This window comes from Saccopteryx bilineata, chromosome 2, assembly GCF_036850765.1.
Source record: "Saccopteryx bilineata isolate mSacBil1 chromosome 2, mSacBil1_pri_phased_curated, whole genome shotgun sequence".
NCBI classification, from domain to species: domain Eukaryota; kingdom Metazoa; phylum Chordata; class Mammalia; order Chiroptera; family Emballonuridae; genus Saccopteryx; species Saccopteryx bilineata.
The window spans coordinates 129,860,991-129,885,663 of record NC_089491.1 but is presented as its reverse complement, the minus strand read 5'-3'; the positions used below and the strand labels follow the sequence as shown (position 1 = coordinate 129,885,663).

At 41.2% G+C, this 24,673-nt stretch overlaps 1 protein-coding gene across 8 annotated transcripts in view; it reads left to right on the top strand.

The window, feature by feature from the left end:
• Positions 1-4,999: 4,999 nt before the first annotated feature.
• The window catches only part of KCNC2 (potassium voltage-gated channel subfamily C member 2), a 222,181-nt gene continuing 202,507 nt past the window's right edge, over positions 5,000-24,673 (top strand). For all 8 annotated transcript variants that reach the window (XM_066257802.1, XM_066257800.1, XM_066257804.1 and 5 more), the window contains exons 1-2: positions 5,000-5,124; positions 6,193-6,892. In XM_066257802.1, the coding sequence (XP_066113899.1) occupies positions 6,212-6,892 (681 nt within the window). In that variant the 5' untranslated portion in view covers positions 5,000-5,124; positions 6,193-6,211. The remainder of the gene's footprint in view (positions 5,125-6,192; positions 6,893-24,673) is intronic.

Below are 24,673 nucleotides of genomic sequence, written 5' to 3'. Positions count from 1 at the left end.
CCTATGTGCCCTGGCCGGGAATCGAAACCGGGTCCCCCGCATGCCAGGCGGACGCTCTACCGCTGAGCCAACCGACCAGGGCCTCATTTCTTTTTTAAAGTCCTTGTTCTATTGTGTCCTCTGACCTGTTGACTAATGTTATTTCCTTTTGTACCAAAAAGGTGTGTGTGTGTGTGTGTGAGAGAGAGAGAGAGAAAGAGAGAGAGAGAGAAAGAAAGAGAGAGAGAGAGTGTGTGAATATCTCATCACCAAGCAAGCCAGACAAAACCTTGTTCTCAGCACCAGAGCAGCATTCCCAGAAAGAGAGAGCATAGACCTGCAGGATCTTTTAAAGCTGAGGCTTTGAACTGGTACAACATCACTTCCTTTCGTTCTATTGGCCAAAGCAAATCATCCAGCCAGTGCAGATTCAAGCGCTGAAGAAACAGACTTGATGGGAGAAGATGCAAAATCACATAATAAAGGGTCATACCTACAGGGAGGGATGGAAAATTGTGGCCATTTTTCAATCTTCCACAAGAGACTTTTGTCTATAAATAGTAGTTTGCTTTTTGAAGACGAAAACTATTTTTAAAATCCTTATACTGGACTTTAAAAGAGTTCATTTGTTCAAATGTTAAACTTACAAGTATATCATTCTGACCTTCACAGTATGGCCTCATGAGATCAAGCTACATTTCTGATGGTGATGTAGTGTGAGGTTTATGACTCAAGGATATAAGAAAAGCAGCATTTCAGTTACTTCTCTTCAAGAGGTAATGTCTATATGGCCTTTTAAATCCTTGCTCCAAACAGACCAACAAAGGAAACCCCAACTGTCTGTTTCTCCTTCTCAGCTTTCCATTATCATTTTTCAAAGATTTGTTGTCTTTTCACTTTTGTTTTTTACAGCAGGATGAGTGGAGTTAGTTGGAGGGTTTTCTGTTCTCTCCTGTCTTATATGATATACTGAAGCCTGAATATTTGTCTTAGAATCTTCTCCTGTTATATTAACCAAAAGAAAAGTACAAAGATTATTTCATTCATTGCTTTATTAAGTCTCCAGTGAAATGCATCCTTTTATTTCTCCCTTTTTTTTTCTGGCAGAGACAGAGAGACAGAGAGAGGGACACACAAGGTCAGACAGGTAGGAAGGGAGAGAGATGAGAAGCATCAATTCTTCATTGCAGCTTCTTAGTCGTTCATTGATTGCTTTCTCATATGTGCCTTGACTTTGTGGCTACAGCAGACCGAGTGACCCCTTGCTCGAGCCAGCAACCTTGGGCTCAAGCTGGTGAGCCTTGCTCAAATCAGATAAGCCCGCACTCAAGCCAGCGACCTCTGACTTCTTCTAAAAGATGATCCCCTTGTCAATGTGATTATATCTTTCTTTTTTTTTATTTTATTTTTCTGAGGTGAGAGGCGGGGAGGCAGAGAGACAGATTCCCACATGCACCCAACCAGGATCCACAAAGCAAGTCCGCTAGGGGGCGATTCTCTGCCCATCTAGGGTGTTACATTATTGCAACTGGGCCATTCTAGCGCCTGAGGCGGAGGTCACGGAGCCATCCTCAGTGCCCTGACCAACTTTGCTCCAAAGGATCCTTGGCTGCAGGAGGGGAAGAGATAGATAGAGAGGAAGGAGAGGAGGAAGGGTGAGGAAGTAAATGGGTGTTTCTCCTGTGTGCCCTGGCCAGGAATCGAACCCTGGACTTCCACATGCACGGCTGCTGCTCCATCTACCACTGAGCTAACTGGCCAAGGCCTCTTTCTTTCTTTCTTTTCTTTTTTTTAATTCAGTGAGTGAAGGGGAGGCAGAGACAGACTCCTGCATGTGCCCAGACCAGTATCCACCTGGCAAGCTCAATAGGGGTAGATGCTCTGCCCATCTGGGGCTTTGTTCCAATGCTTAGCAAATGAGCTCTTCTTAGCACCTGAGGTGAGGTCATAGAGCCGGCCTAAATGCTCTGGGCCAACTCACTCCAATCAAGCCATGGCTGCAGGAGGAGAAGAAAGAGAGAGAGAAATGAGAAGGGGAGGAGTAGAGAAGCAGATGGGAGCTTCTCCTGTGTGCCCTGACCGAAAATTGAACTCGTTACATCCACATGCTGGCTGATGCTCTACCACTGAGTGAACCGGCCAGGGCCTTTATTTCTAGATAGCTTATACAAAGCATAGACTCACATGGATTCATTACATCTCTTTCTCTTTCCTGCCCCCCATGAATCCTTTGCATGTCACCCTTACTCCCCTTTTTGGTATCTCTAACAGAGCCCTTATAATACAAATTTAATATTCTCAAACTGAAAGTTTTCAATATTGGTTCTTGCCATATGTATGAGTTATCTTTCTAGAAGTCTTGTATTTTAATGTGAATATTTCCTCCATTTAAGTTTAAGTTTATGTAAAGCATTTTGCCCATATTAATATCTATGCAAATGTTATCTATTATTATGAATGCTTCTGTTACTACATTTACTATTGCTAGTTTATTTTAAAGCAAACCATATGCCTTTTTTCTCGCCACTGAAATTACATTAAGTTATAAAAGGGAACATCTAGACAATATGAAGATACATATTAGAATATCTTTTCAATGTTGAATCAATGTTTATTGATGGAAATAAACATGGTAGAATTTAAATATAATTTTTCTTTGTGGATTTTCTGGCAATTGAAATGAACTCTTCCTGTTATTTGAGAAGTTCCTCAGTGATTGATAATGTTGAAAAACTAGAATCATTCCCTCAGTATTTAAGCTTTACACTATTTTGTATGTGTTGGGAAAGGAAATTTATATTCCCACAAAGCTGTTCCTTAGGTTATTACTACACATTTACATCATCTTTTTAGTAATTTTTAAAAAATCAATGTATATATATATAATATTTTCTTGCATTAGTTTCTAGATATCAATGACTTTTTAAAGAACTTTTAGTTCTTCACCTTCTTTAATCATTTACTCTTGTAACAGTTGCGTGTGTTCTTTACTGAATAGTTTATCATTAACTGCCCATCTTACAGCGCTCTATATTGCCAAAACTTTGTAGGACTCATAACTCTTGCTCTTTTCAGATAATAGTGTCAATATAAATAACTGTTCTTCAAATAATTTCCCCCCTACACACAACCTGATGTTTCACCTACTCTGTGGACTTCAATATTAATCAAAACCTATCTGTGGCTCCAGATCTCACCTCCCTCCATTCCTCCCTCCCTCCTTTCCTAGAAATATACACAACAGACATATAGACACGTACTCTTTTGGGTGGTGATTTCTCATAACATTTGCATGGTCTACCAGCCTTCCATGGCACCCCTGGAAAGAGAGGTTAAGTCCCAACCTCCAGCACCTTGGAATGTGACCTTATTTGGAGATAGCGGGTCTTTACAGTGGTGATAAAGGTAAAATGAAGTCATTCAGGTGGATCCTTAACATTATGTCTAGTGTTTTTATGTAACGGGGAAACTTGGACCCAGAGATGGTTTGCATAAAGAGATACAGATGTGAAGACACAAAGGGAGAAGATGGCCTTGTACAAGGCAAGGAGAGAGGCCTACAAGAGACCCATTTCTCACTGCCCTCAGAAGGAACTGACCCTGACAACACCTTATTTTCAAAACTTTAACCTCCAGAATGGTGAAATAACATATTTCTGCTTCAAATAATGCAGACTGTGATATTTTGTTATGGCAGCCCAAGCAAACTAATACAAGGCACAATAAAAATTTAACAAAGGGAGAAATGACTAATTATTCAATTGCGTTGGTACTTGTATATATGTAGTTTGTCTTTTTTACTTCTAACAAGAAACCTGGATTTTTACTTGCTAGATAGAGCATTGTGTTTCTGTAATAAACTTTTTTTTTTTTTTTTTTTTTCATTTTTCTGAAGCTGGAAACAGGGAGAGACAGTCAGACAGACTCTCGCATGCGCCCGACCGGGATCCACCCGGCACGCCCACCAGGGGCGACGCTCTGCCCACCAGGGGGCGATGCTCTGCCCATCCTGGGCGTCGCCATGTTGCGACCAGAGACACTCTAGCACCTAGGGCAGAGGCCAGAGAGCCATCCCCAGCGCCCGGGCCATCCTTGCTCCAATGGAGCCTTGGCTGCGGGAGGGGAAGAGAGAGACAGAGAGGAAGGCGAGGCGGAGGGGTGGAGAAGCAAATGGGCGCTTCTCCTGTGTGCCCTGGCCGGGAATCGAACCCAGGTTCTCCGCACGCTAGGCCGACGCTCTACCGCTGAGCCAACCGGCCAGGGCTGTAATAAACTTTTAAAACTTGTTTTGTTTTATATAACCATGATGTGGTGTCTGGGGACTTACATTTGATTGAAAAGATCAAGCTAGAGCCATGAATAAGACACAAGAAACAAGATTCACTTGTCACCTGTAAGTAGACCTCTCTCTTGAATCAGCTGTCATTAAGAAAACAAAGCAATTGGTTTTAGATTCTTACTCACTTGTTGGGAGGGGTGGGGAAGCGGGAAGAAAAAGGGTGTGGAGAGCGGGGTGTAGAGACAGTGGGCAGAAGCTCCAGAGAGGGTGGGACTATAGCCTCACTAAAGGAAAATAGACGAAACTGGTTGGTACAACAAAGCTTTCCCAGACCCACCTACTCACCCACCCACCCACCCACCCTTCCCTGAGCTCTGCTCTGGCGGCAGCGGTTTGTAGCTAGTGGAGCGGAAGGGCCAGTTCCAGCAGCGGCTTTCGGGGGAGAAACAAAATCAGCAGGTCGAAATTGGAGCTGGGCGACTTCACCTTCAAGAGGGTGAACTCTCCTGTGCTCGCCCACTGGCTCCGCTTCAGCCGAGGCCGGCCGATCTGGCCGCTGGACCCGCCCGAGCTCCGCGGTTCGCCCAGCCCCGCGCGATCGTGACTCTGGGCGCCGCGGCCGGCGCGGGGCGAGCCCGCCGCTCGCAGAAGGAAGGCGGGGGTCGCGGCTAGAGGCTGGGGGGGCTGTCTCCGCGACCCCGCCGCCCAGACCGGCGGCCCAGCCGCCTGAGCCCGCAAAACGCCAACAAGTAGTTTCTGGTTGGAGAAGGGCGGCCGGGCTGGGTGCCGGGACTCGGTCCTGCTGCCGGAGAAGCTTGTCCACGCGGAAACCGCAGCGGAACCACTTTGATCTCGGTGTCGTTAAGGTACCTGGGGCGGGAGGTGAAGGGGGTGACTTGCCGGGAAGGGCACGCTGACCCGCGGGCGGGCAGCCCCCTGCCGCTCCGCAACGGGAAGGAGGAGGTGAAGCCTCGGGGAGAGGCGGCCGGGAGGCTGGAAACGGGGACCCCGTGAGCCGGGACTCCAGCAGGGGGGGTGCCTCGGGCGCCTTCCCCCCCCCCAGGCCTCGCCCCCCAGAGAGCAGCCCCCACCCCCATTCCCGGGACGGTTGTTTTTCTTGGGAACGAGGGGTGGGGTGGGATTCATCGATCGCTACTATTCTCAAAAATGGATCCTAGTTAGTCTTTTCCTTTTCCAAGTAATAATAATATTAGGAGAACAATAAGGTGAAAAGGAAATTAATCAGGAAATTGGTCACAGGTCTCCTGGATGAAAGGCAACATCAGAGATATTTTCGTTTTTGTTGTTCTGACTTGTGCGTTCAGTCTTCGCCTGGTCGGTGAGGGAGGGGAGGGGAGCCGAGCCCTGGCCGCTCGGAGGGCGCCCCCTGCGCTCCAGGGCGCGGGCGGCAGCCGGGGTTGGCGGAGGGCACGCGTGCCAGGGGGTCCCTCGGCCAAAGCCGGGGGCTCTCAGCCAAGGCCGCCAAGTTGCCTCAGCAGAGAGAACTCCCCGCCTCAGGACGCTGTCTTCAGGCGGGGGGATGGGGGGAAACAGGGGCCTGGGCGGGAAAGAACAGAGAGGGGGAGGAGGAGGAGGGGGGCCCAGGGCAGGGGTCGGGGGGCCGGGGCTGCGGGCAGGTCAGACTAGAGAGAGCACTGGGGGGCGGGGGGGAGGGGAAAGATGTGAGCGGAGGAAAGGGCGTCGTGGGAGGTCGAGGGAGACGGACGGCCCCCTCCTCGGTTCTCTGGAAACTTGGGAAAGGTGTGAGGCTCGAGGCGGAACCAGACGGGGCGCTGATGCCCCGGGGAGGTCGTTCGCCTCTCGCTTCTCTACCGACCCCGCCTCCTGGGACCCGGGCAGGGCGTGGAGGGCGGGGTCAGGTGCGTCCCCACGGCCCGGGTCTCTAACCCGGCGCCGTGTTCGCCTCCCCGCAGTCATGTCTGAGCCACAGAGATGGGCAAGATCGAGCACGACGAGAGGGTGATCCTCAACGTCGGGGGCACCCGGCACGAAACCTACCGCAGCACCCTGAGGACCCTGCCGGGGACGCGCCTGGCCCTCCTCGCCGCCTCCGAGCCCCGGGGCGACGGCCCGACGGCGGCGGGCGACCAGCCGCGGCCGCCGCCTCCCGCGCCCCCGCCGCCGTCGCCGCGAGCGCCCCCGCCGTCCCCGGGGCCCGGCGGCTGCTTCGCCGGCCACTGCGGCTCCCGCGGCGGCGGGGGCGGCGAGCACCCCGGGGGCGGCCGCGAGTTCTTCTTCGACCGGCACCCGGGCGTCTTCGCCTCCGTGCTCAACTACTACCGCACGGGCAAGCTGCACTGCCCCGCCGACGTGTGCGGGCCGCTCTTCGAGGAGGAGCTGGCCTTCTGGGGCATCGACGAGACGGACGTGGAGCCCTGCTGCTGGATGACCTACCGGCAGCACCGCGACGCCGAGGAGGCCCTCGACATCTTCGAGACGCCCGACCTGCTCGGCGGCGACCCCGGCGACGACGAGGACCCGGCGACCAAGAGGCTGGGCATCGAGGACGCCGCGGGCCTGGGGGGACCCGACGGCCCGTCTGGCCGCTGGAGGAGGCTGCAGCCCCGGCTGTGGGCTCTCTTCGAGGACCCCTACTCGTCCAGAGCAGCCAGGGTAAGGCCAGAATCCCCCCCTTCCCTCCTGCTCCAGCTTCTCCCAACTCCTTCCCCAACTTGCTGTTCATTCCCACCCAGGGCCTCCGGGATGGGGGGGTGGGGTGGAGCAGTGTAGAAGGGAACAGGGTTTCCTAACGATGAGGTTAGGGGGTTAGGGGCCCATCTGGTTGAAAGGTAACCTCACCGCCCTGGCCCCCATGCCCCAGTGCCTTTTCATCCCCTTCCTCTCTTCCTCAATGGCAAACTGAGATTTAAACGAACAGATGGGACCTAAAGAGCATAGTCGACTTCTCTGTGCAAGTCCGTCTGGAACTTTGTCTTAAAATCGGTGTCAGAGTTCATCTCGAGGTTTCTTTTTGTAGTTTGTTTTTTCTTGACTCTTTCGTTCCAACTTTTTCATTAACTCTTTGAGCCTCTGGTCATCAGCTTTGACATTTCCAGTGAGGCCCAACACTCCTTGACATCTGACTCACTCAGAACAGTGACTCCAATTAGGGATCTAATTTGATGACAGAGGAAAGGGAAATGGAATCTATGTATGTGGCTGGTATGGGGCAGGACGTCCCTGGAGGTTCATTTTGTGAAGAGAAACTCTTGCATCCTGTTTGGGCCCATCTCTTGCCAAGGGAGAAGAATGCTGGGATTGCTCTCCCAGTGAGTGGGTCACAGAGCCCACCTGCACACTGAATTTTGGAGGCTGGTGTCTCTCCCCTTCCGCTATATGTATGTGTTTTTTTTACAGATTGAATGTGAATTAGTCTCTTTGATGATCCAAGTTCCATTTGATTTTTCTAAATCTGGGTAATTTAGATTGTAGCAACTTTGTTTTATTCTTTATATTGTGATCCCATCCTCAATTTCTCTTTTCAGTTTCTAGCTTGAGTGACAGCTTAAATATGGTTCTTAACATTTCCAGTTAATTCTTCAAAATCCCGTGAAGGGACTATAAAAGTAACCAATAATGATTTCTCTAGTTTAAAGGAAACAAAAGAAATAAATATAACCAAAAATTATATACTGTGTGCATGGATTTTAATTATATGTGAGAACAGAGTACTGTATTTTGTTAAGTCTTTGCAACTGCATGTGTCTGGTTTGCTTCTGACACCCAGAAAAGATACCCCCTAGGCAGAATGGGAATTCTCCCAGCTTCACTTTAATTCCATTCTCACTGTTGTCTTTGCATGTCAGAAGTCTTTGTTTCTGAACTATTGTGCAGCTGTCTCTCTACCAACTTGTCAGAAGGTGGGCTTTTGATACTTTAGAAGTTTAAAGATATGTTTTGCTTTCAGTGTGAAATAGAATATGAAAAAGAATTTAAAACATTGTTACTCTATTGGACCTGGAATTTAAATACATATATAAATTCTAGTAGGTCCACATTTTCATATTTGAATACAGAATTCATAACTTCAGCCCTGAAATCTTCCTTTTAAGAACATTCTATAAATTTTTTTTTTTTTGTATTTTTCTGAAGCTGGAAACGGGGAGAGACAGTCAGACAGACTCCCGCATGCGCCCGACGGGTATCCACCTGGCACGCCCACCAGGGGAGACGCTCTGCCCACCAGGGGGCGATGTTCTGCCCCTCCAGGGCGTTGCTCTGTCGCGACCAGAGCCACTCTAGTGCCTGGGGCAGAGGCCAAGGAGCCATCCCCAGGGCCCGGGCCATCTTTACTCCAATGGAGCCTTGGCTGCGGGAGGGGAAGTGAGAGACAGAGAGGAAGGGGGGGGGGTGGAGAAGCAAATGGACGCTTCTCCTATGTGCCCTGGCCTGGAATCGAACCCGGGTCCCTCGCACGCCAGGCCGACGCTCTACCGCTGAGCCAACCGGCCAGGGCAAGAACATTCTATAAATTTAACAAAAGTTAGCCCTGGCTAGCTGGCTCAGTGGTAGAGCGTCTGCCCAGTGTGTGGATATCACGGATATGATTCCCAGTCAGGGCACACAAGTGTCCATCTGCTTCTGCACCTCTCCCCTTCTTACTTCTTTCTTTTTCTCTCTTCCCCTCTCATTCTTTGGTGAGTGAGTTGGCCCCGGTGCTGAGGATGGCTCCATGTCCTCCATCTCAGGTGCTAAGAAGAGCTCCATTACTGAGCAAGGGATCAACGCCCTAGATGAGCAAAGCATTGCCCCCTAGTGGCCTTGCTGGGTGGATTCTGGTGGGGCAGGCACATGTAGAAGTCTGTCTCTGCCTACCCTTCTCTCATTGAATTAAAAAAAATCAACAAAAGTTGGTATTCAGAAACAAACAAGTACATATTTATTTAAATTAGATCATTGACTCATAACTGTTACATCTGTGTGTTTTTTTTTCTTTTTTTTAATTCCAGCTGAGTGTCACACTGCACTCTCTACTTGGTTGCTAAAAAGATAATTTGAATTTGTTTTCAAATGTATCATGTGATTTTTTTCCTCAAATCATGTGCTATATAAAGTACAGAATATTTTCTTTTTCCCTCATGACCATATATGTTTTATTGTAGTACAGATTGCATAACAAAAACTTTAATGAGAACGTGCTCAATTTTTATTATTGCTGTGGAAATTGATTCAATTAATTATTTATCAAAGGGTGGATGATTAACTTAGTAATATTATAATGAAATCTTAGTACGGTTTTTTAAAAAACTATTTTCAAGCATTTGGCCTGTATCCATTTTAGGTGAGGAAAGTGCCCGGATAGATTACAAATTAACATAAGACCAAAAGAGCCATTAGAAGCAGAATCAGCTGAGAAAAATAGATGTGGAAAATTTCTGAGATCACTTTGTGAAGACCCTTTATTTTGTAAATGATGAAAATGAAGACTGCAGATGCTAAGTGGTGGCCAAGGTCACACAGCAAGTTAATGGCAGAACCAAAATTATCCGCAAGTCTCATGACATCCTCCCCAGGCCCTTTCTACCACAACCACTGATTATAACTGATTGGTTTGTGAAATCTCTGCAGATCCTGTTGCTCTTGAGTTAATGCAGCATAAAGTATTCACCAGCTTTCTAACTTTGAAAGGTCATCTGTGACTTTTTTTATGTAAGTATTCCTAAACTTTGGCTGATAGAAATTTTACCCTGTACCACCCAACGTTAGAGTAAAATATGGGATTGAAATGAACTTTTTAAAATGAGTTCTGTTTGAATTCCTATTTTTATTCACTAGTTGATAGGTACTGTGTTGTTGGCTAACATTTGTAGACTTGTGTTTAGGAAAATAACATTTTAAATTACTAGAGTTTCCTAAAAAAAGAGTAATCAGAAGTCACCCCCTATTTAATTTAAATGTGAGCTAGTATTATTATATAAACATTTTTAGTCAGATGATGGCCTGATCTTATGTTATCTGACTAGGTTGATAAATAGAATTACATTAGAAAATTACTGGATGATATTGTATTTTTCATGGACATGGGTCTAGGAGACATATATCAGTTATTAGGTGGTTTGCCTGATCTGTGTTCTTACTGCTACAAGTCTCATTTTTAATAGAAGTTAAATATTTAATAGTTAAGAACACCTTTTTTATATAGTTCATTTTTTATTGATATATTTGAGATGAACAATTTAACTGTTAATTCCTTTTTCAATTTGTCACACCTGTTTTATTATTTTTTAAATCATTTCCAATATTGAAGAGATTGGCTTAGTTATATAACAGATGTGTTTTATTTCTAACTTTTGTCATCTTAACTGACACACTGAAACAATAGTTATGGGAACTGGATAATTAATTAAATTTTACAGCATTCTATTTTTGTCTTTTTATTTTTGGGGATTGGCTTTTCCCATCTCTGTTGCTTTTAATTTATGATATAAATACATATTTGAGAGTTCTAAATTGCTCAAGTCAGTTTGGTAAATAAGTTTATATTTTATATTAAAAATTTTTATCCTTAAGAATAGTATTCAAAAATAGAAATTTATAAAAATTCAAAATTAGTTACCATGGAAAGCATTGTGGAAAAATGAGATCAGAAAAGAAAAGGAGATATTATTCTGTTGACGGCATTGAGTGATATTAACAAATAATAAAAAGGAAGGATGGGCCTGACCTGTGGTGGTGCAGTGGATAAAGTGTCGACCTGGAAATGCTGAGGTCGCCGGTTCAAAACCCTGGGCTTGCCTGGTCAAGGCACATATGGGAGTTGATGCTTCCAGCTCCTCCCCCCCTTCTCTCTCTCTCTCTCTCTCTGACACTCCTCTCTAAAATGAATAAATAAATAAAAAAAAATTAAAAAAAAAATTTAAAAAAAAAAAAAAAAGGAAGGATGCATGGTAATATTTGTGAAAATGTTATGCATTGTGTATTTTTAATACAATATCTAAGTTTTAGAAGGAAACAGCTTGTATATGCTGCCTTCTGAAAACATTGTATCATTGGTAAGTGGACAGGTACCAGGAAGAAATTCTTTGATAGAACTTATAAGTTTGTTAAAGAATTTTAAAAGACATTATAGATGCAAAATACTAGAATCAAAATACTTTAAATAATTTGTTTTCAATATTAAAGAACTGAGAACAGTTATAAGTTTCTCCTTCTTCCTCTTATTTTCTGATTTTTGGAGGATGTGGAAGCTGATTGGATTAAGTTGTGTTTTAGAATGTGGTTATTTCCTTGGCAATATGAACTTTGATTATCTGAGAGACCATTATTTTATTTTCAAAAGACATTTTAGAAATAAAAAACAAGTGAAAAACTTCCATGGAATCACATTTAAGATTTTTTTTTTGGTGTGTGTCTAGATTATTTCACGCAAGTTTTCTAGACCTTTTCTAGTATACTGTTATATGCAGATCATCCTGAATTATACATTTATTGTGATAGTAATCCATTATTTTTTAATCATGAAAATATTCACTTTATTAGCATTTAAAATGTTTTATTTTCACAAGTTTAGTCGTTAAAATTACTGAAATTAAATTTTAATATCTGGAATTGGATTTAGAATTGCACATATTTAATTTACTTTTTATAGGCTATTCTTTCCCTCTTTCTTAAATTCCACAAATAAAGGAGGGAAATTACTTAAATAACTATTTGATAGTTTTAAATATATATAACATTTAATTAAAAATATAATAAAGTAAGTACAATGGAGTAAAAAAATTAAGATTAAAAATGAAAATATTATTTCTTATTTTGTAAACATTGCCCCAGTTAAAAGAATTAATGGCCAAATATATCTTGCTCATAAAATATTGTCAATTATTAAAATTTTTGGAACACATTTATTCAATGAGTATTGAATATGCAGTCACTCTAGGTCAGAAACTCTGCAAGGTACTGGGAATGCATGGAGAAGATGTAGTCCTTTGCTCTCGATAAACTCAGCACTAAATTTATTATAAAACATTTTCCAAATACATTGTCTATTAAACTTAAAAAATGCCACAAGAAAACATTAAACAAAATTCTAGCGAAATTAAAAAATTTTCCTCAAAAAAAGTTTATGGCCCTGGCCGGTTCGCTCAGTGGATAGATTGTCAGCTCGGCATGCAGATGTCTGGGGTTTGATCCCTGGTCAGGGCACACTTTAGAAACGACCATCTGCTTCTCTTCCTCCTCTCTCCTCCTTCACTCCCTCTTCCCCTCTCTCAGCCAGTGGCCCGGTAGGGGTTGGTCCAAGTGTCAGCCTGAGCTCTGAGGATAGCTTGGTTGATTCAAGCATTGGCCTCAGACAGGGATTGTAAGGTGGATCCCAGTGGGTTGCATGCAGGAATCTGTTTATCTTCTCCTCTAAAGTGAAAAAAAATGTTCACATAAAAATATTGCCTGACATATACAGGAAAGTATTCCATTTAGAAATGATGTTGTTAAGGTATTGTTAGTCTTTATTTTACTATGAAAATATAGGCTGTTTTAATCTTGATGTTCTGCTTTGAAAGTTAATTATAGGCTCTTCTTTGTCATGTTATTGGAGAAGATGGTGAAGGCTGTACTTCTACCAAACAACTGTAATTTTAGGGGTATGGTCAAGTGTCTTCATCCCTTTTATTTTAATTAAATGTCATGGCCAACCATAGAACAATACAACTCCAACCTTCAACACCCTGGAATCTGCTATAACAGTCTGGTGAATTTGCATTTGCCATATAAACATCTTCGACCTATTCCAGGCCACTATTTTATTTATATTATTATTATTATTATTATTATTATTGTTATTTAATGTTTATTTTATTGATTTTTGAGAGGGAGGAAGAGAGAGAAAGAGACAGGAACATCAATCTCTTCCTGTATATTCCCTGATTGGTAATTGAACCAGCAACCTCTGTGCTTTGGGACGATGCTCTAACCAGCTGATCTATCTGGCCATGGCTGGCCACTATTTTAAAGTTCACATGTTTATATTCTCAGAATATATGCTGATATTCTCAGTGTTGGATAGAAGCAGAGAGTACCTAATTCAGTACCGTTGGGCAGATAAATTATATTTTTCTCACTCTGATAAAAATGGACGTTGCTTTCACATGGTGATGCTCTCATGTGATACAGCTAATTGCCCTTCATGCTTGGGAAGGGGCTTGTTTATACTAATGTGTGTTGGGGGAGGGCTTTCGCACCTAAAGGTTTTAAAAAGAGGAGCCAGGAGGCCCTGGCCGGTTGGCTCAGTGGTAGAGTGTCGGCCTGGGGTGCAAGAGTCCCGGGTTCGATTCTCGGCCAGAGCACACAGGAGAAGCACCCATCTGCTTCTCCACCCCTCCCCCTCTCCTTCCTCTCTGTCTCTCTCTTCCCCTCCTGCAGCCAAGGCTCCATTGGAACAAAGTTGGCCCGGACGCTGAGGATGGCTCCATGGCCTCTGCCTCAGGCGCTAGAATGGCTCTGGTTGCAACAGAGCGACGCCCCAGATGGATAGAGCATTGCCCCCTGTTGGGCATGCCGGGTGGATCCTGGTCGGGCGCATGCAGGAGTCTGTCTGCCTCCCCGTTTCCAACTTCAGAAAAATACAAAAAAGAAAAAAAAAAGAGGAGCTAGGAGACCATTTGGGGGAGAGTGATCATGTTCTTGTAGAGAGGAAGAGCCCATGGCGAAGCAGGGCAGAGTAGCCACGTGGAGGAGGCAGTCAAAATGGCGGAATGTTGAAGGAAAAGCCAATTTGCGCAGGAGAAGGAGATGGGGAACAGAGTTGAATAAGGCTGGTGAGGTGAAAGCCTTTGATTCTAGGAAAACTCGGATGAGTCAGTGGCTTTGGGAGTCCTGAATGGAAAGGGAAGTGTTTCCCACTGTGCGTATTTATTGCCCGCCAGGTGCAAGCTAGGATTAAAAGAAAATGGACCACCAGTTTTTGGGTCTGTTAATTCCTTACCATCTGTCCGAATCAATTGTGAACCTATGTTGGCCAGGCGGCTGTGATGGTGGCTGCAGATACTGGCCATACAAATACATCATTAAAAAAACTTAGTAACTTCAAGACAATTGTATTCTCAGTGGTATATTTGATCACAAACTAGATGATCTGAGCATTAGGTTGGACATTAGGCATGCCAAAGGGGAATGTAGTTGGACAGATTAGGTATGATTTTTTTTTTTTTGTAATATCTTTCTAAGAGCGCATAGATTTGAGCTGACAAAACTAAATAAGAGTCAAGGAAATTTTTCATCTCTGCCAGGAAGCATATTTCAAAGCAAATGAAAACAAGAAAATGTGTGGGCTAATATAAAAATGCAGGCCAACCTTTCCCATTTGAAAATGTATATCATTACCATTTATTTTTACTACTACAAATAAAGTGAATGCAGTTTTTAAGCATTTCTTTTCAACTTCTCAGTCATATATCCTTTTTATTATGGCAATCTTTAAAAATATGTCTAAGTGAAATAGTATAGGGCTCTAAAGGACTAATAAAATATAAACACAGATCTCTGGAGGGAATATATAGTGGCAACATTGTCTAAACAATAACCATCAATATATTACATAAACTTAATTTAGTTCTGCTTGAAGTATGAGGGGCTTTTCTTTTAGAAGATTAGTCAAAAAAGTTTTTTTTATAACACGAAAGTACTGCTTTTTATTTCTCTTATATGTTGAAAGGTGGTAATTAATTTTAAGACTGTGTAGTCAATATTTTTATAGAAAGCAACTAAAATATGAGTTCCGAGAGGTGAAGAAATGAGGAATAGAGAGTGTGGAAACAGCATTGGAAAGATGGGTTATATGAGACCGATGCCTTTACCCTGATTTCACCGCTGGCTGTGTGACTTTGTAGAATTCACCTCACCTTCCTGAGTCTTGATCACCTTTGCCTTATTCTAAAAAAATAAAAAATAAAAAAAAATAAATGGGGATGACACATTGGACTAGAGAGTAGCCATACTTCTTTTCAACTCTAACATTTTGAGGTTTAGAGAAAAAACAGGGGTACTAATTACTAAACTTCCCTGGGGCTGGTGGTGTAGGGACAGCACAAACTTGTCTGTACTGATTTTGAATGTACTACAAGGAAAATCACAACGATAAGGTAAACCAGCATCAATTTTGTTTGGTTTTTGCTTTTGTAACTTTCTGCCCCTTTCCCCCTGAAGCTGTTGGCTAGCTGCTGCTCTAGTTACCATAGAAACAGGTTAGCTCCTAGCTTCCTGTTTCCATTGAAAACAGCTTTCTCTCAACCACATATTTGATCTCAAGAAATCTTTTGTTGTGGCTCCATCATAAAACCCAAAAAGATGATTGACTCTGTCATTTGCTAAATCTAAGCTTCAGGGCAGGTGTAAATCCATCCACCCACAAGGATAACTGATTAGATAATCTCAGTTTTATTTCCATTGGAAAAGTATCTTGTCAAAGGCACCATCCATTCCCCTTTCTGTATCTTATACAGAAGGGAAAATCTTATTCACCTGAAGGTTTACCACATACCTGTAAACCTTAAGGGTTTACAAAATAGTGTCAAATTACTCAGTTCTATCTCTTTTATAATCTAGTCTATCAAACAGAGTAAGCATACAGAATATAATGCTGTCTAGTACAGTTCATAAGTTTATGTTTTAATATACTCACTAATGAATAATATTTTAAGCTAAATATATATATGTATTATGTAGTGCTCCATATTTCTCTTTTGAGAAAATAGTTTTTCTATTTCAAGATATAGATATTTACATAAAAGAAGATATATTCACAGTAATAACATAGTTACATACTCAGGGAATATGTTTATAGAATTTTTTATATAAATAAAAAATGGAAGATACATGTGAATATGGGTTAAAGTGTTGATGATAACATTAGTGTGTGTGTGTGTGTGTACATGCATGTGTATTACATATATCCAAAATATATACTCTTTGGATAGGGTTGGTGACTGACAGATACGACAGACTTCTGGTGTTCATGAGATTTAGAGTTAGAAGGAAACTGAGCATCATCTGGTACATTGCCTCAATTCACAGATAAGGCAGCTGCCTTGCTCATACCTATAGCTAGTTAGGGACAGCGGCAGGGCTAGAGTTTAGATCTGACTTTTGATGCTCTGTTCATTCAATCTTGATGGCCCAGTCTGGATTGTGTTTAATATTAGATGCCAAAATTGTAGCTCTTGGGAAGCAGTGAGCATGTTAGGAATAGTCTGCCTTCTTCAATATCCTATTGTTCAGTGTCAGCAGGTATTGTCACTGAATTGTCACTGTTTCAGGTATTCACTTGTATTCCCTTTCAGATGCAGCTTTCCATTGCTGCCTGCTCTGCCAGTTCTACATCTTACAGTTCTGCTCAGTTTTTACAGCCTCAAAACTAACCCAGCTATATGCACTTACTATTTTTTTCCTTTGACTCACAACCTTCATCAGAAAAATCTACAGAAGCCTTAGCAACCAAACTAAGCCATGTATAATAGGCTTCAGAAGAGATTTAGATAGTTAATAAACAACATATATATTCTCCTTTATCCCTTTGTGTGTGTATATGTGTGTGTATGTCTTTTGCAATATGTTTTTCAACTCTTGATTGATTTATTGTCTTTAGAATTTCATTTTATTTTATTTTTTGTGAGAGAGAAAGAGGCAAACAGACAGACAGAGAAATAGGAAGGGAGAGAGATGGGGATCATCACCTCGTAGTTGCTCATTGATTGCATCTTATATGTGCCTTGATTGGGGAGGCGGGAGCTCCAGTTGAGCAGGTGACCCCTTGCACTCAAGCCGGTGAGCCTGCAATCAAGTTAGCCACCGCAGGGTTTCCAACCCTGGACCTTAGTGTCCCAGGTTGATGCTCTACCCATTGTGCCAGCGCTGGTCAGGCTTTTTGTAATTTTTTAGTGCAGCCTTGTTTCAACTTACTGGTGATGGTTAATGCATTTTATAGAGGATTTTCTTCTCACATGCAATTAACTGATAACAGTGGGTTCACATAGGGATAACTGGTGAATTAGAGGAGTGAAAGATGTTTGGAACTGTTGTTAAGATCTGCAAATGAGATTGGATATTGTTGTGAGGTCAGTAAATGCAGGGCAGAAAAACTTTTCCTTGAACTTCTGTTTAATGGATGGTTAACCATAGTTTGTGTTTACTGTATTGTGATGCAATATAAAACAACATTATAATTTTAGGGGTGTTTGAGAGAATGCATTTTGTAGGAATCAAACAGAACAACTTGGGCCAAAGTGTTGCTGGTTATATCAGAGAAAAATACTTTATAATGGCTACAGTCACTTACTGATCATCTGAAAGTTAATAATGATAAGGACATCTGTGTAATCTGACATTACCTCTGTATTCCATGTATTAAGAAAAATCCTATGCTGACAATCCAATGGTGTCTTTATTTTCTCTTTAAAGACCCTGATAGGTTTGCTGTCAAATCTTAGAGCTTTGCCATTCTTTCTGTATCTGACAACATTGTTGACATCTTTAAAAATTGGAGCAAAGGACCCTGGCCGGTTTGCTCAGTGGTAGAGCATTGGCCTGGCGTGCAGGAGTCCCGGATTCGATTCCCGGCCAGGGCACCCAGGAGAAGCGCCCATCTGCTTCTCCACCCCTCCCCCTCTCCTTCCTCTCTGTCTCTCTCTTCCCTCCCGCAGCCAAGGCTCCATTGGAGCAAAGATGGCAGGGGCGCTGGGGATGGCTCCATGGCCTCTGCCTCAGGCGCTAGACTGGCTCTGGTCGCAACAGAGCAATGCCCCAGATGGGCAGAGCATCCCCCCCCCGCCCCCCCCCCCCCCCCCGTGAGCATGCCTGGTGAATCCCTGTCGGGTGCATGCAGGAGTCTGTCTGACTGCCTCCCCGTTTCCAGCTTCAGAAAATACAAAAAAAAAAAAAAATTGGAGCAAAGTTGGAGATTGTCATTCTTGGTAGGTGTTCTCTGATTTACTCTGATTTAGTCTTATATGGAAGGTGCTTTCTTTTGAGTTGTCTCTACCGAGAAAGTGCCAGAGATAATATTATGTCACCTATTAACCACAGATTTTCTCTTATTGCTACTTTGCCCATAATTTTAAGTTGTTCACTAAATGATAAAATGCAAAAGATTTTAAAAATAAAATTAAGTGAATTTATACATGATTATAAATTTTTTACACAAAATCTATTTGGAATAATATAAAGTTATTTGTTGAGTAATTTGTTAGATTGGGTGTGATGAAAGTGCTGGACATTGTTCAGAACTTATATAAAATTTGTGTCTGTGTTTGCAAATTGAACAACAGAAATTCAGATCGAGGTTGCTTATTTTAGTATACTTATGGTTATTGATTTAGGATAAAATGCTCTTTGCTAAAAGTGAATATTGTAGAATAGTTCAAGTGAAAACAATAGCAAAGTAATAAGCCAAAATAAGCATCCTCACTGTTTTGACATAATAATTTGGATAAAATGAATAAAATTGATATTTAGAGAAGTAGAACAATTATAGTTATTACAGTTTGATTTATTATTTAAATTGTCCTGTTTTTCTCTTGAGAAGGTATTATGGAAATTATTAAAATATTCTTAATGAAACTTGTCTTTTATTTAAATTGAGTAAGAAATGGACAGAGTAGAGCCTTAGCTGGCACTTTTATGTACAAACAGAATCTAAAGTAGCAGGTAGCTTTTTTTTAAAGCTATTGGAAATTTATTACCTATCAGGCCTGAATGAACTTCCTTCAGTCATATAAAATGATTAGTGGGTGCATCAAGTTGAACAATTATTATATTTGCATCATGATAGATAAAAACATTTGTGAGCTTATGTTTAATTCATAGGTTCTTAATGGTGTTGACTGTGCTTTGGTATTTAGAATACAATGTTAGAAATACAGAATTCAAGCAAATTAATGAAATCAAACATTTTACTGCACCAATAGGCTTCAGTGACATTCAAAATTGATTAATCTTAGTGTAAAAATAGGGTTATTTAATTGTTTCATTTTTTCCTGTGAGTCAGTTTCTCAATTTTTAATTGTGCATGCTATCAGCTCTTTAGTTTTTTTAAATTTAATGATTGTTTTTAAAATACATACATTTTTCTATTGATGTATGAATCATTGATTTAATTCACCTCTGATTTCTTGTCTTAGGTGGCTTCTTGGTAACGTTTTTTTTCTAGAAGTAAGTGAGTGTTGTCAGAATACTTGACTTTGTGCTTCAGTGCTAGGTTTATCAGCAAACTGTTTTTTCCACCACGGCTTGCATTGATTGGTTGATACTTGTTGTCAACAAGCATTTGTGTATTTATTTTCTAGCTAAATAAGTTGGAAAATAAAAAGTATCAAAGATAGAAGCTTTTAAATGCTTTCATTTTATATATATATATTTTCTTTTTTAATAGATTTTAATTTGTTGTGTTTACATAGTTATAAGTGTACCCCGAATATATCTCCCTTCCTCCTCCTCTTGTTCTCCTTGATGCCCCCTTGGCCCCCTCTCCTACCTCCTTCCCCCTTCCCTTCATGATTTACTATCCTGCCCTCTATCTCTGTGTTATGTTTATATACTTTCACTAATGTCTTTCCTTTCTTTAATCCCCTCCTCTCATCCCTTTCCCTCTGCCCACTTTCCCTCTGGACTCTGACCCCTTCTCTGCCTTGCTTCCGTTCTTCAGTTCACACTGTTCATTGGATTCCTCATATGAATGAAGTCATATGATATTTTTCTTTCTCTGCCTGGCTTATTTTGCTTAGCATAATTTTTTTTTTTTTTGAGAGAGAGGCAGACAGACAGACAGGAAGGGAGAGAGTAGGAGAGAGATGAGAAGCATCAACTCATAGATGTGTCACTGTAGTTGTTCATTGATTACTTCTCATATGTGTCTTTAGTGAAGGGCTCAAGGTGAGCCAGTGACCCTTAGCTCAAGCCAGCAACCTTGGTCTCAAGCCAGCAAACTTTGTGATCAAGGCCATTACCCCGCACTCAGCTGGTGATGTTGCCCTCAAGTTGCCCACCTTGTGCTCAAGCCAGGGACCTTGGCATTTCAAACCTGGGACCTCAGTGTCCAAGGTTGATGCTCTATGCATTGTGCCACCACCAGTCAGGTGGCTTTTGAATCCTTCAACTAATAGTTACTGAGCTTCAACTATTGGCCAAGACTATATTAGTATTGAGAAGGCAAGAAGGGTTAAAATTTGGCATTTAACATCAAGACGCTTGCATTCTGTTGGAATACAAAAAAAATGTACATCCATAGTTATAACAGAATGCATTAAACACTATAATAGAGATATTGGTGTAATGTGGCAAGACAGACTAGGGAGGAACTTACTCCCTTATCCGGAGGAGATGATATTTTAGTTAACTTCCAAAAATTAATTACGTCTTTTCCCACAATCAAGGGGAAGGTCAATCGAGTAGTGTGCAAACATGGAGGATTGACAGAGAATACCTTGCCATGTAATAGGGAGTACTAGAAGGACCAAAAGGTAGGAGAACAAACTTGAGGAGTAAGAATGATTGAAACCGAAAGAACCTCTGGGTTTATAAATGAGATTTCCCAGTGGGATGTAAAATGCTCAGTCCAGAGCAGAGCTGAACACTATTATTTCAGTTTGTTCAAAAACAGTGGTCCTTTTTTTTAATTTTAGAATTTATTGATTTGAGAGAGAGAGAGACAGGAAGGGAAATGGAGAGAGACAGACAGGCAGACCTTGATTTATTGTTCCATCTATTTATGCATTCACTGGTAGATTCTTGTGTGTGTCCTGACCTGGGATTGAAACTGCAACTTGGCATATAGAGACAATACTGGTACTGAAACTTAGATGTGCCTACGAATAGCATAAGATGAGGGCTGAAAATTTCAATGCCCAGGTCTCACATCAGAGATTCTAATTCAGTAGCATTTGATTAGGATTCAGGTCGGGTGAACATCTTTGGGGGTGTAGTTGGCTACTGGCCCAGGACATGCTAGTATTGCAATGTGGCTTCTCCAAAAGCAAATACTATTTAACAACAAATTAGGAGAATAACCATGTTTGTACCGTTATTTCCCAAAGTGCATTTTGTAGATCTGTAATTCTTGAGGATGTGAATAGGCATTGACTCTTAAAAGAGTTCCCTGGACAGATGAACTTGGAAAAGTTTAAAACGAAGTTAACTAAGTTGTTATTTGTAAATTTATTGATTATTATTTTTTTAACTACAAGTAGTTTTAGGATAAAAGAGTTAAAGACTGGCTGACTGCTTGACAGTTGGAATTGTGGTGGAAGCGGAGTAATGTTCAAGGCTGGACTCAGTGGGCCGAGTTTTAATTCTGATTCCACCACTTGCCTGCTGTATAGCTTTCACCAAGTTGCTTCTCTAAACCTCCTTCTTTTCATCTGAACTAAAGAGGTATTAACAGTATCTGATTCAAAGCATTGTTATGAGGGTGGACTGAGCATGTTCATGTGAAGAATCCAGCATAGTGCCTACTTTGATAATGTCACTTGTATCACCATCAACAATATCATCACCAACATCATCATCATCATCATCCTTTCAGGCAAGCATTAGTCATTTTGGAGGATGGTGCAGTTGTAATAGGCTACCTTCAGGAAGCTTTCTGGCATTTAGAGGGTTCATGAAAAAAATAAGTGGTCTGTCCCTGAGATTTTTTCATGTGAATACTGGATAACTGTCAGGAAATTGATAAAATTAATTCTATCCCTCATTAGTAAATAGTGCTTAATTAGAACAATGTCTAATATGTGTGTGTTATATACCAGGCATTTTGCAAGTGGCAAGGTCAAGGCATCATTCCTGCCTTTAAGAAGTTTGTGGCCTCCAGGAAGACAAGAATAGAAAGAATAAAAGGGAAATAATAGTGTAAGGTCATAAGATCTCCAGTAGAAGTAAGAGCAGGGTGCTTTGGAGGTTAACCTCGTCTTTCCTCGTTTTTTCTTTGGAAAAAAACTTCCTGGGAGAAATATGTCATTGCTGGTACCAGGAGATGAAGAAAAAATAGCCAGGATTTTGAGACTTAGGAAAGAGCTTAAACAAAGTCCTAAATGGAAAGAAGGCATGGCTTGCGCCAGATACTGCGAATAGTTCAGTACAACTGCAACACAGGGTAAGGGATGGAGATGAGGAGCCATGCTGTGGAGACAGACACTAAGATTGAATTGAAAGGTTTTTTCTGGTGGCCATGGGAAGCTTCTGAAGGATTTTACACAGAACAATGCCATGCAGATCTGTAATTAGGAATATCATTCTGATTCTTTTTCTTTTTTGACCAAAAAAAGAGATTGGACTAGGAAGAATGGGTACAAGTTTGTCAGGAGGGCTACAGTTTAGCATGTATTGACCTTAAAAATAAAAACCAGTCATTTTAGCAGCAAAAAATGGGTTTGCTCAGGACAGCAAAGAATTGCAATTCAGGACAAGCAAGCTCTAGCAAAAGCCATGGGTAAGTTCAACAAAAAAAGGAGAGGAAGGTAATTTTATGGAGTAAAAGGAGAGAAAAATGAGAGTGCAGGGAGATGATGGCTTCTCATTGGCTGAATTGGCTGGTGTACTTGATTTTTTGTGGAATATGCAATGTATATCTTTTCCCATTGGGACTTATAATTGATGTTTCTTTCCTGTTGAGGGCTGACTTCTCTCATGGTGTAATTGACAGTTTCTCCTGTGATTGATATAGAGTGAGAGAGCTTTCCCCTTTGGCCTTACTTCTCCATTTTAGTGAAGTTTCCCTTTTATTAATTTTCACACGGAAGAGATTCTGGTTATCTGAATTAAGATGGTTACCAGAGGAATAAAATAAAATGGACATAGTTACATAGTTAAAGTGGAATTATTGATTGATTAAAGTGAATGAAGCAGAAAGAGAAGTCAAGAATGTTCCTCTCGTTTGTGTTTGCAGAATGGGACAGGAAAATCTTTCTTTTTCTAATTCAAGATTCAGTGGTTGAATAATTTGATAATCTGGTTTATTAGTAATTATTTTTTCATGGGATTTAGTACTATAATATTTTGTATTATGATTTCTGATTTTTTTTATATTTCAGTACTGATTGCTGGCTTATGAAAGCAATTTCATTGATTTTATGATTGTGAAATTAGATGCAAAGTATGCCCCTTAAATTTTTTGTTAACTTACTGCCATAAAATGGTGGTGAGGAATAAGAAGTCTTCTCTCCAAGAAATGTCCATTTTTGCATTATTGTTCAGTTTTAAAACCCAAGAAAATAATATTAAATTTTGTATAATTTCTGTGAAATGGAATTAACTATTCAATGTAGCATAGCTCATGTAGACTCCAAAATTAGAATTTTAAATTGACTGTAGATTAAAAAATATTAACAAGATTCTATGGCTCTAAACACTCCTTAGAAAATTGCTTTAAATAAATATATATTTCCTTTAGATAAAAGTCTAGGAAAGAGCAAAGTAGTGAAGAAGGAAATAAAAAATGAAAACAAGCATCACTGGAGTCAAACTGGAAAGAAAATTGTGACTTTAGATCCAAGGCAAAAATGTACCATGTCATTGTCTTCCTTGAAATCTTTATCTCTTTCCTTTGCTTTTACATATTAAGTTACTTTCCTCAGGCTAAGTCCTCAAAATCTGTCCCCCACTTATATTCCTATTAATACTTCTCATAAATCCACTAGTAAAAGTACTGCTGAAGTCAGACCATGTGTTTTGCCATTCCTGAATATGAATGACGTGTTCACATAATTGTACATTTGCATACACTGTTGTCACAGCCAGGAACACACCTCTCTTGCTGGATTTAACAGGTTGAGTCAATCATCTTTCAATATTGTATATAACTATCAAGTCTTACTTGACACCTTTTATGTTTTCTCAAAAGCGGTAGTTTTCTTCTTTTAGTTTTCATAGCACTTGGTAGGCACAGTGTTGTAGCACTTAACTGACTATATTAGTTTCCCAGAGCTGCTATAGCAAACTGCCATACACTGGATGTTTTGGAACAACAGAAACTGACTGTCTTACAGTCCTCGAGGCTGGAAGTCTCATATCTAGGTGTCAGCAGGTTAGGTTTCTTCTCGGGGTTCTGAGAGAGAATCTGCTTCATGGCTGTCCCCTGGCTTCTGGTGGTTGTTGGCAATCCTTGGTATTACTTGGCTTATAGATGCATCACCCCATTTCTCTCTCTGATTTCATATACCAGTCTTCACTGTGTGTGTTTGTGTCTCAATTTCCTTTTCTCACAAAGACACCAGGGGTTGGATTATAGCTAGTGGTGGAATTCAAATAATTTAACAACTGGTTCTCTGCCTTGATGACCGTTTTAAGTATAAAAAAAGATATACCGAAAGGTGGTTTATTATTTCATGCATTTAATACTTAAATAAGAACAATAAAAGAGGTACAAAAAACTAGATTATGTTATGAGTTTAAAAATATTAATGAATAAATATTAAA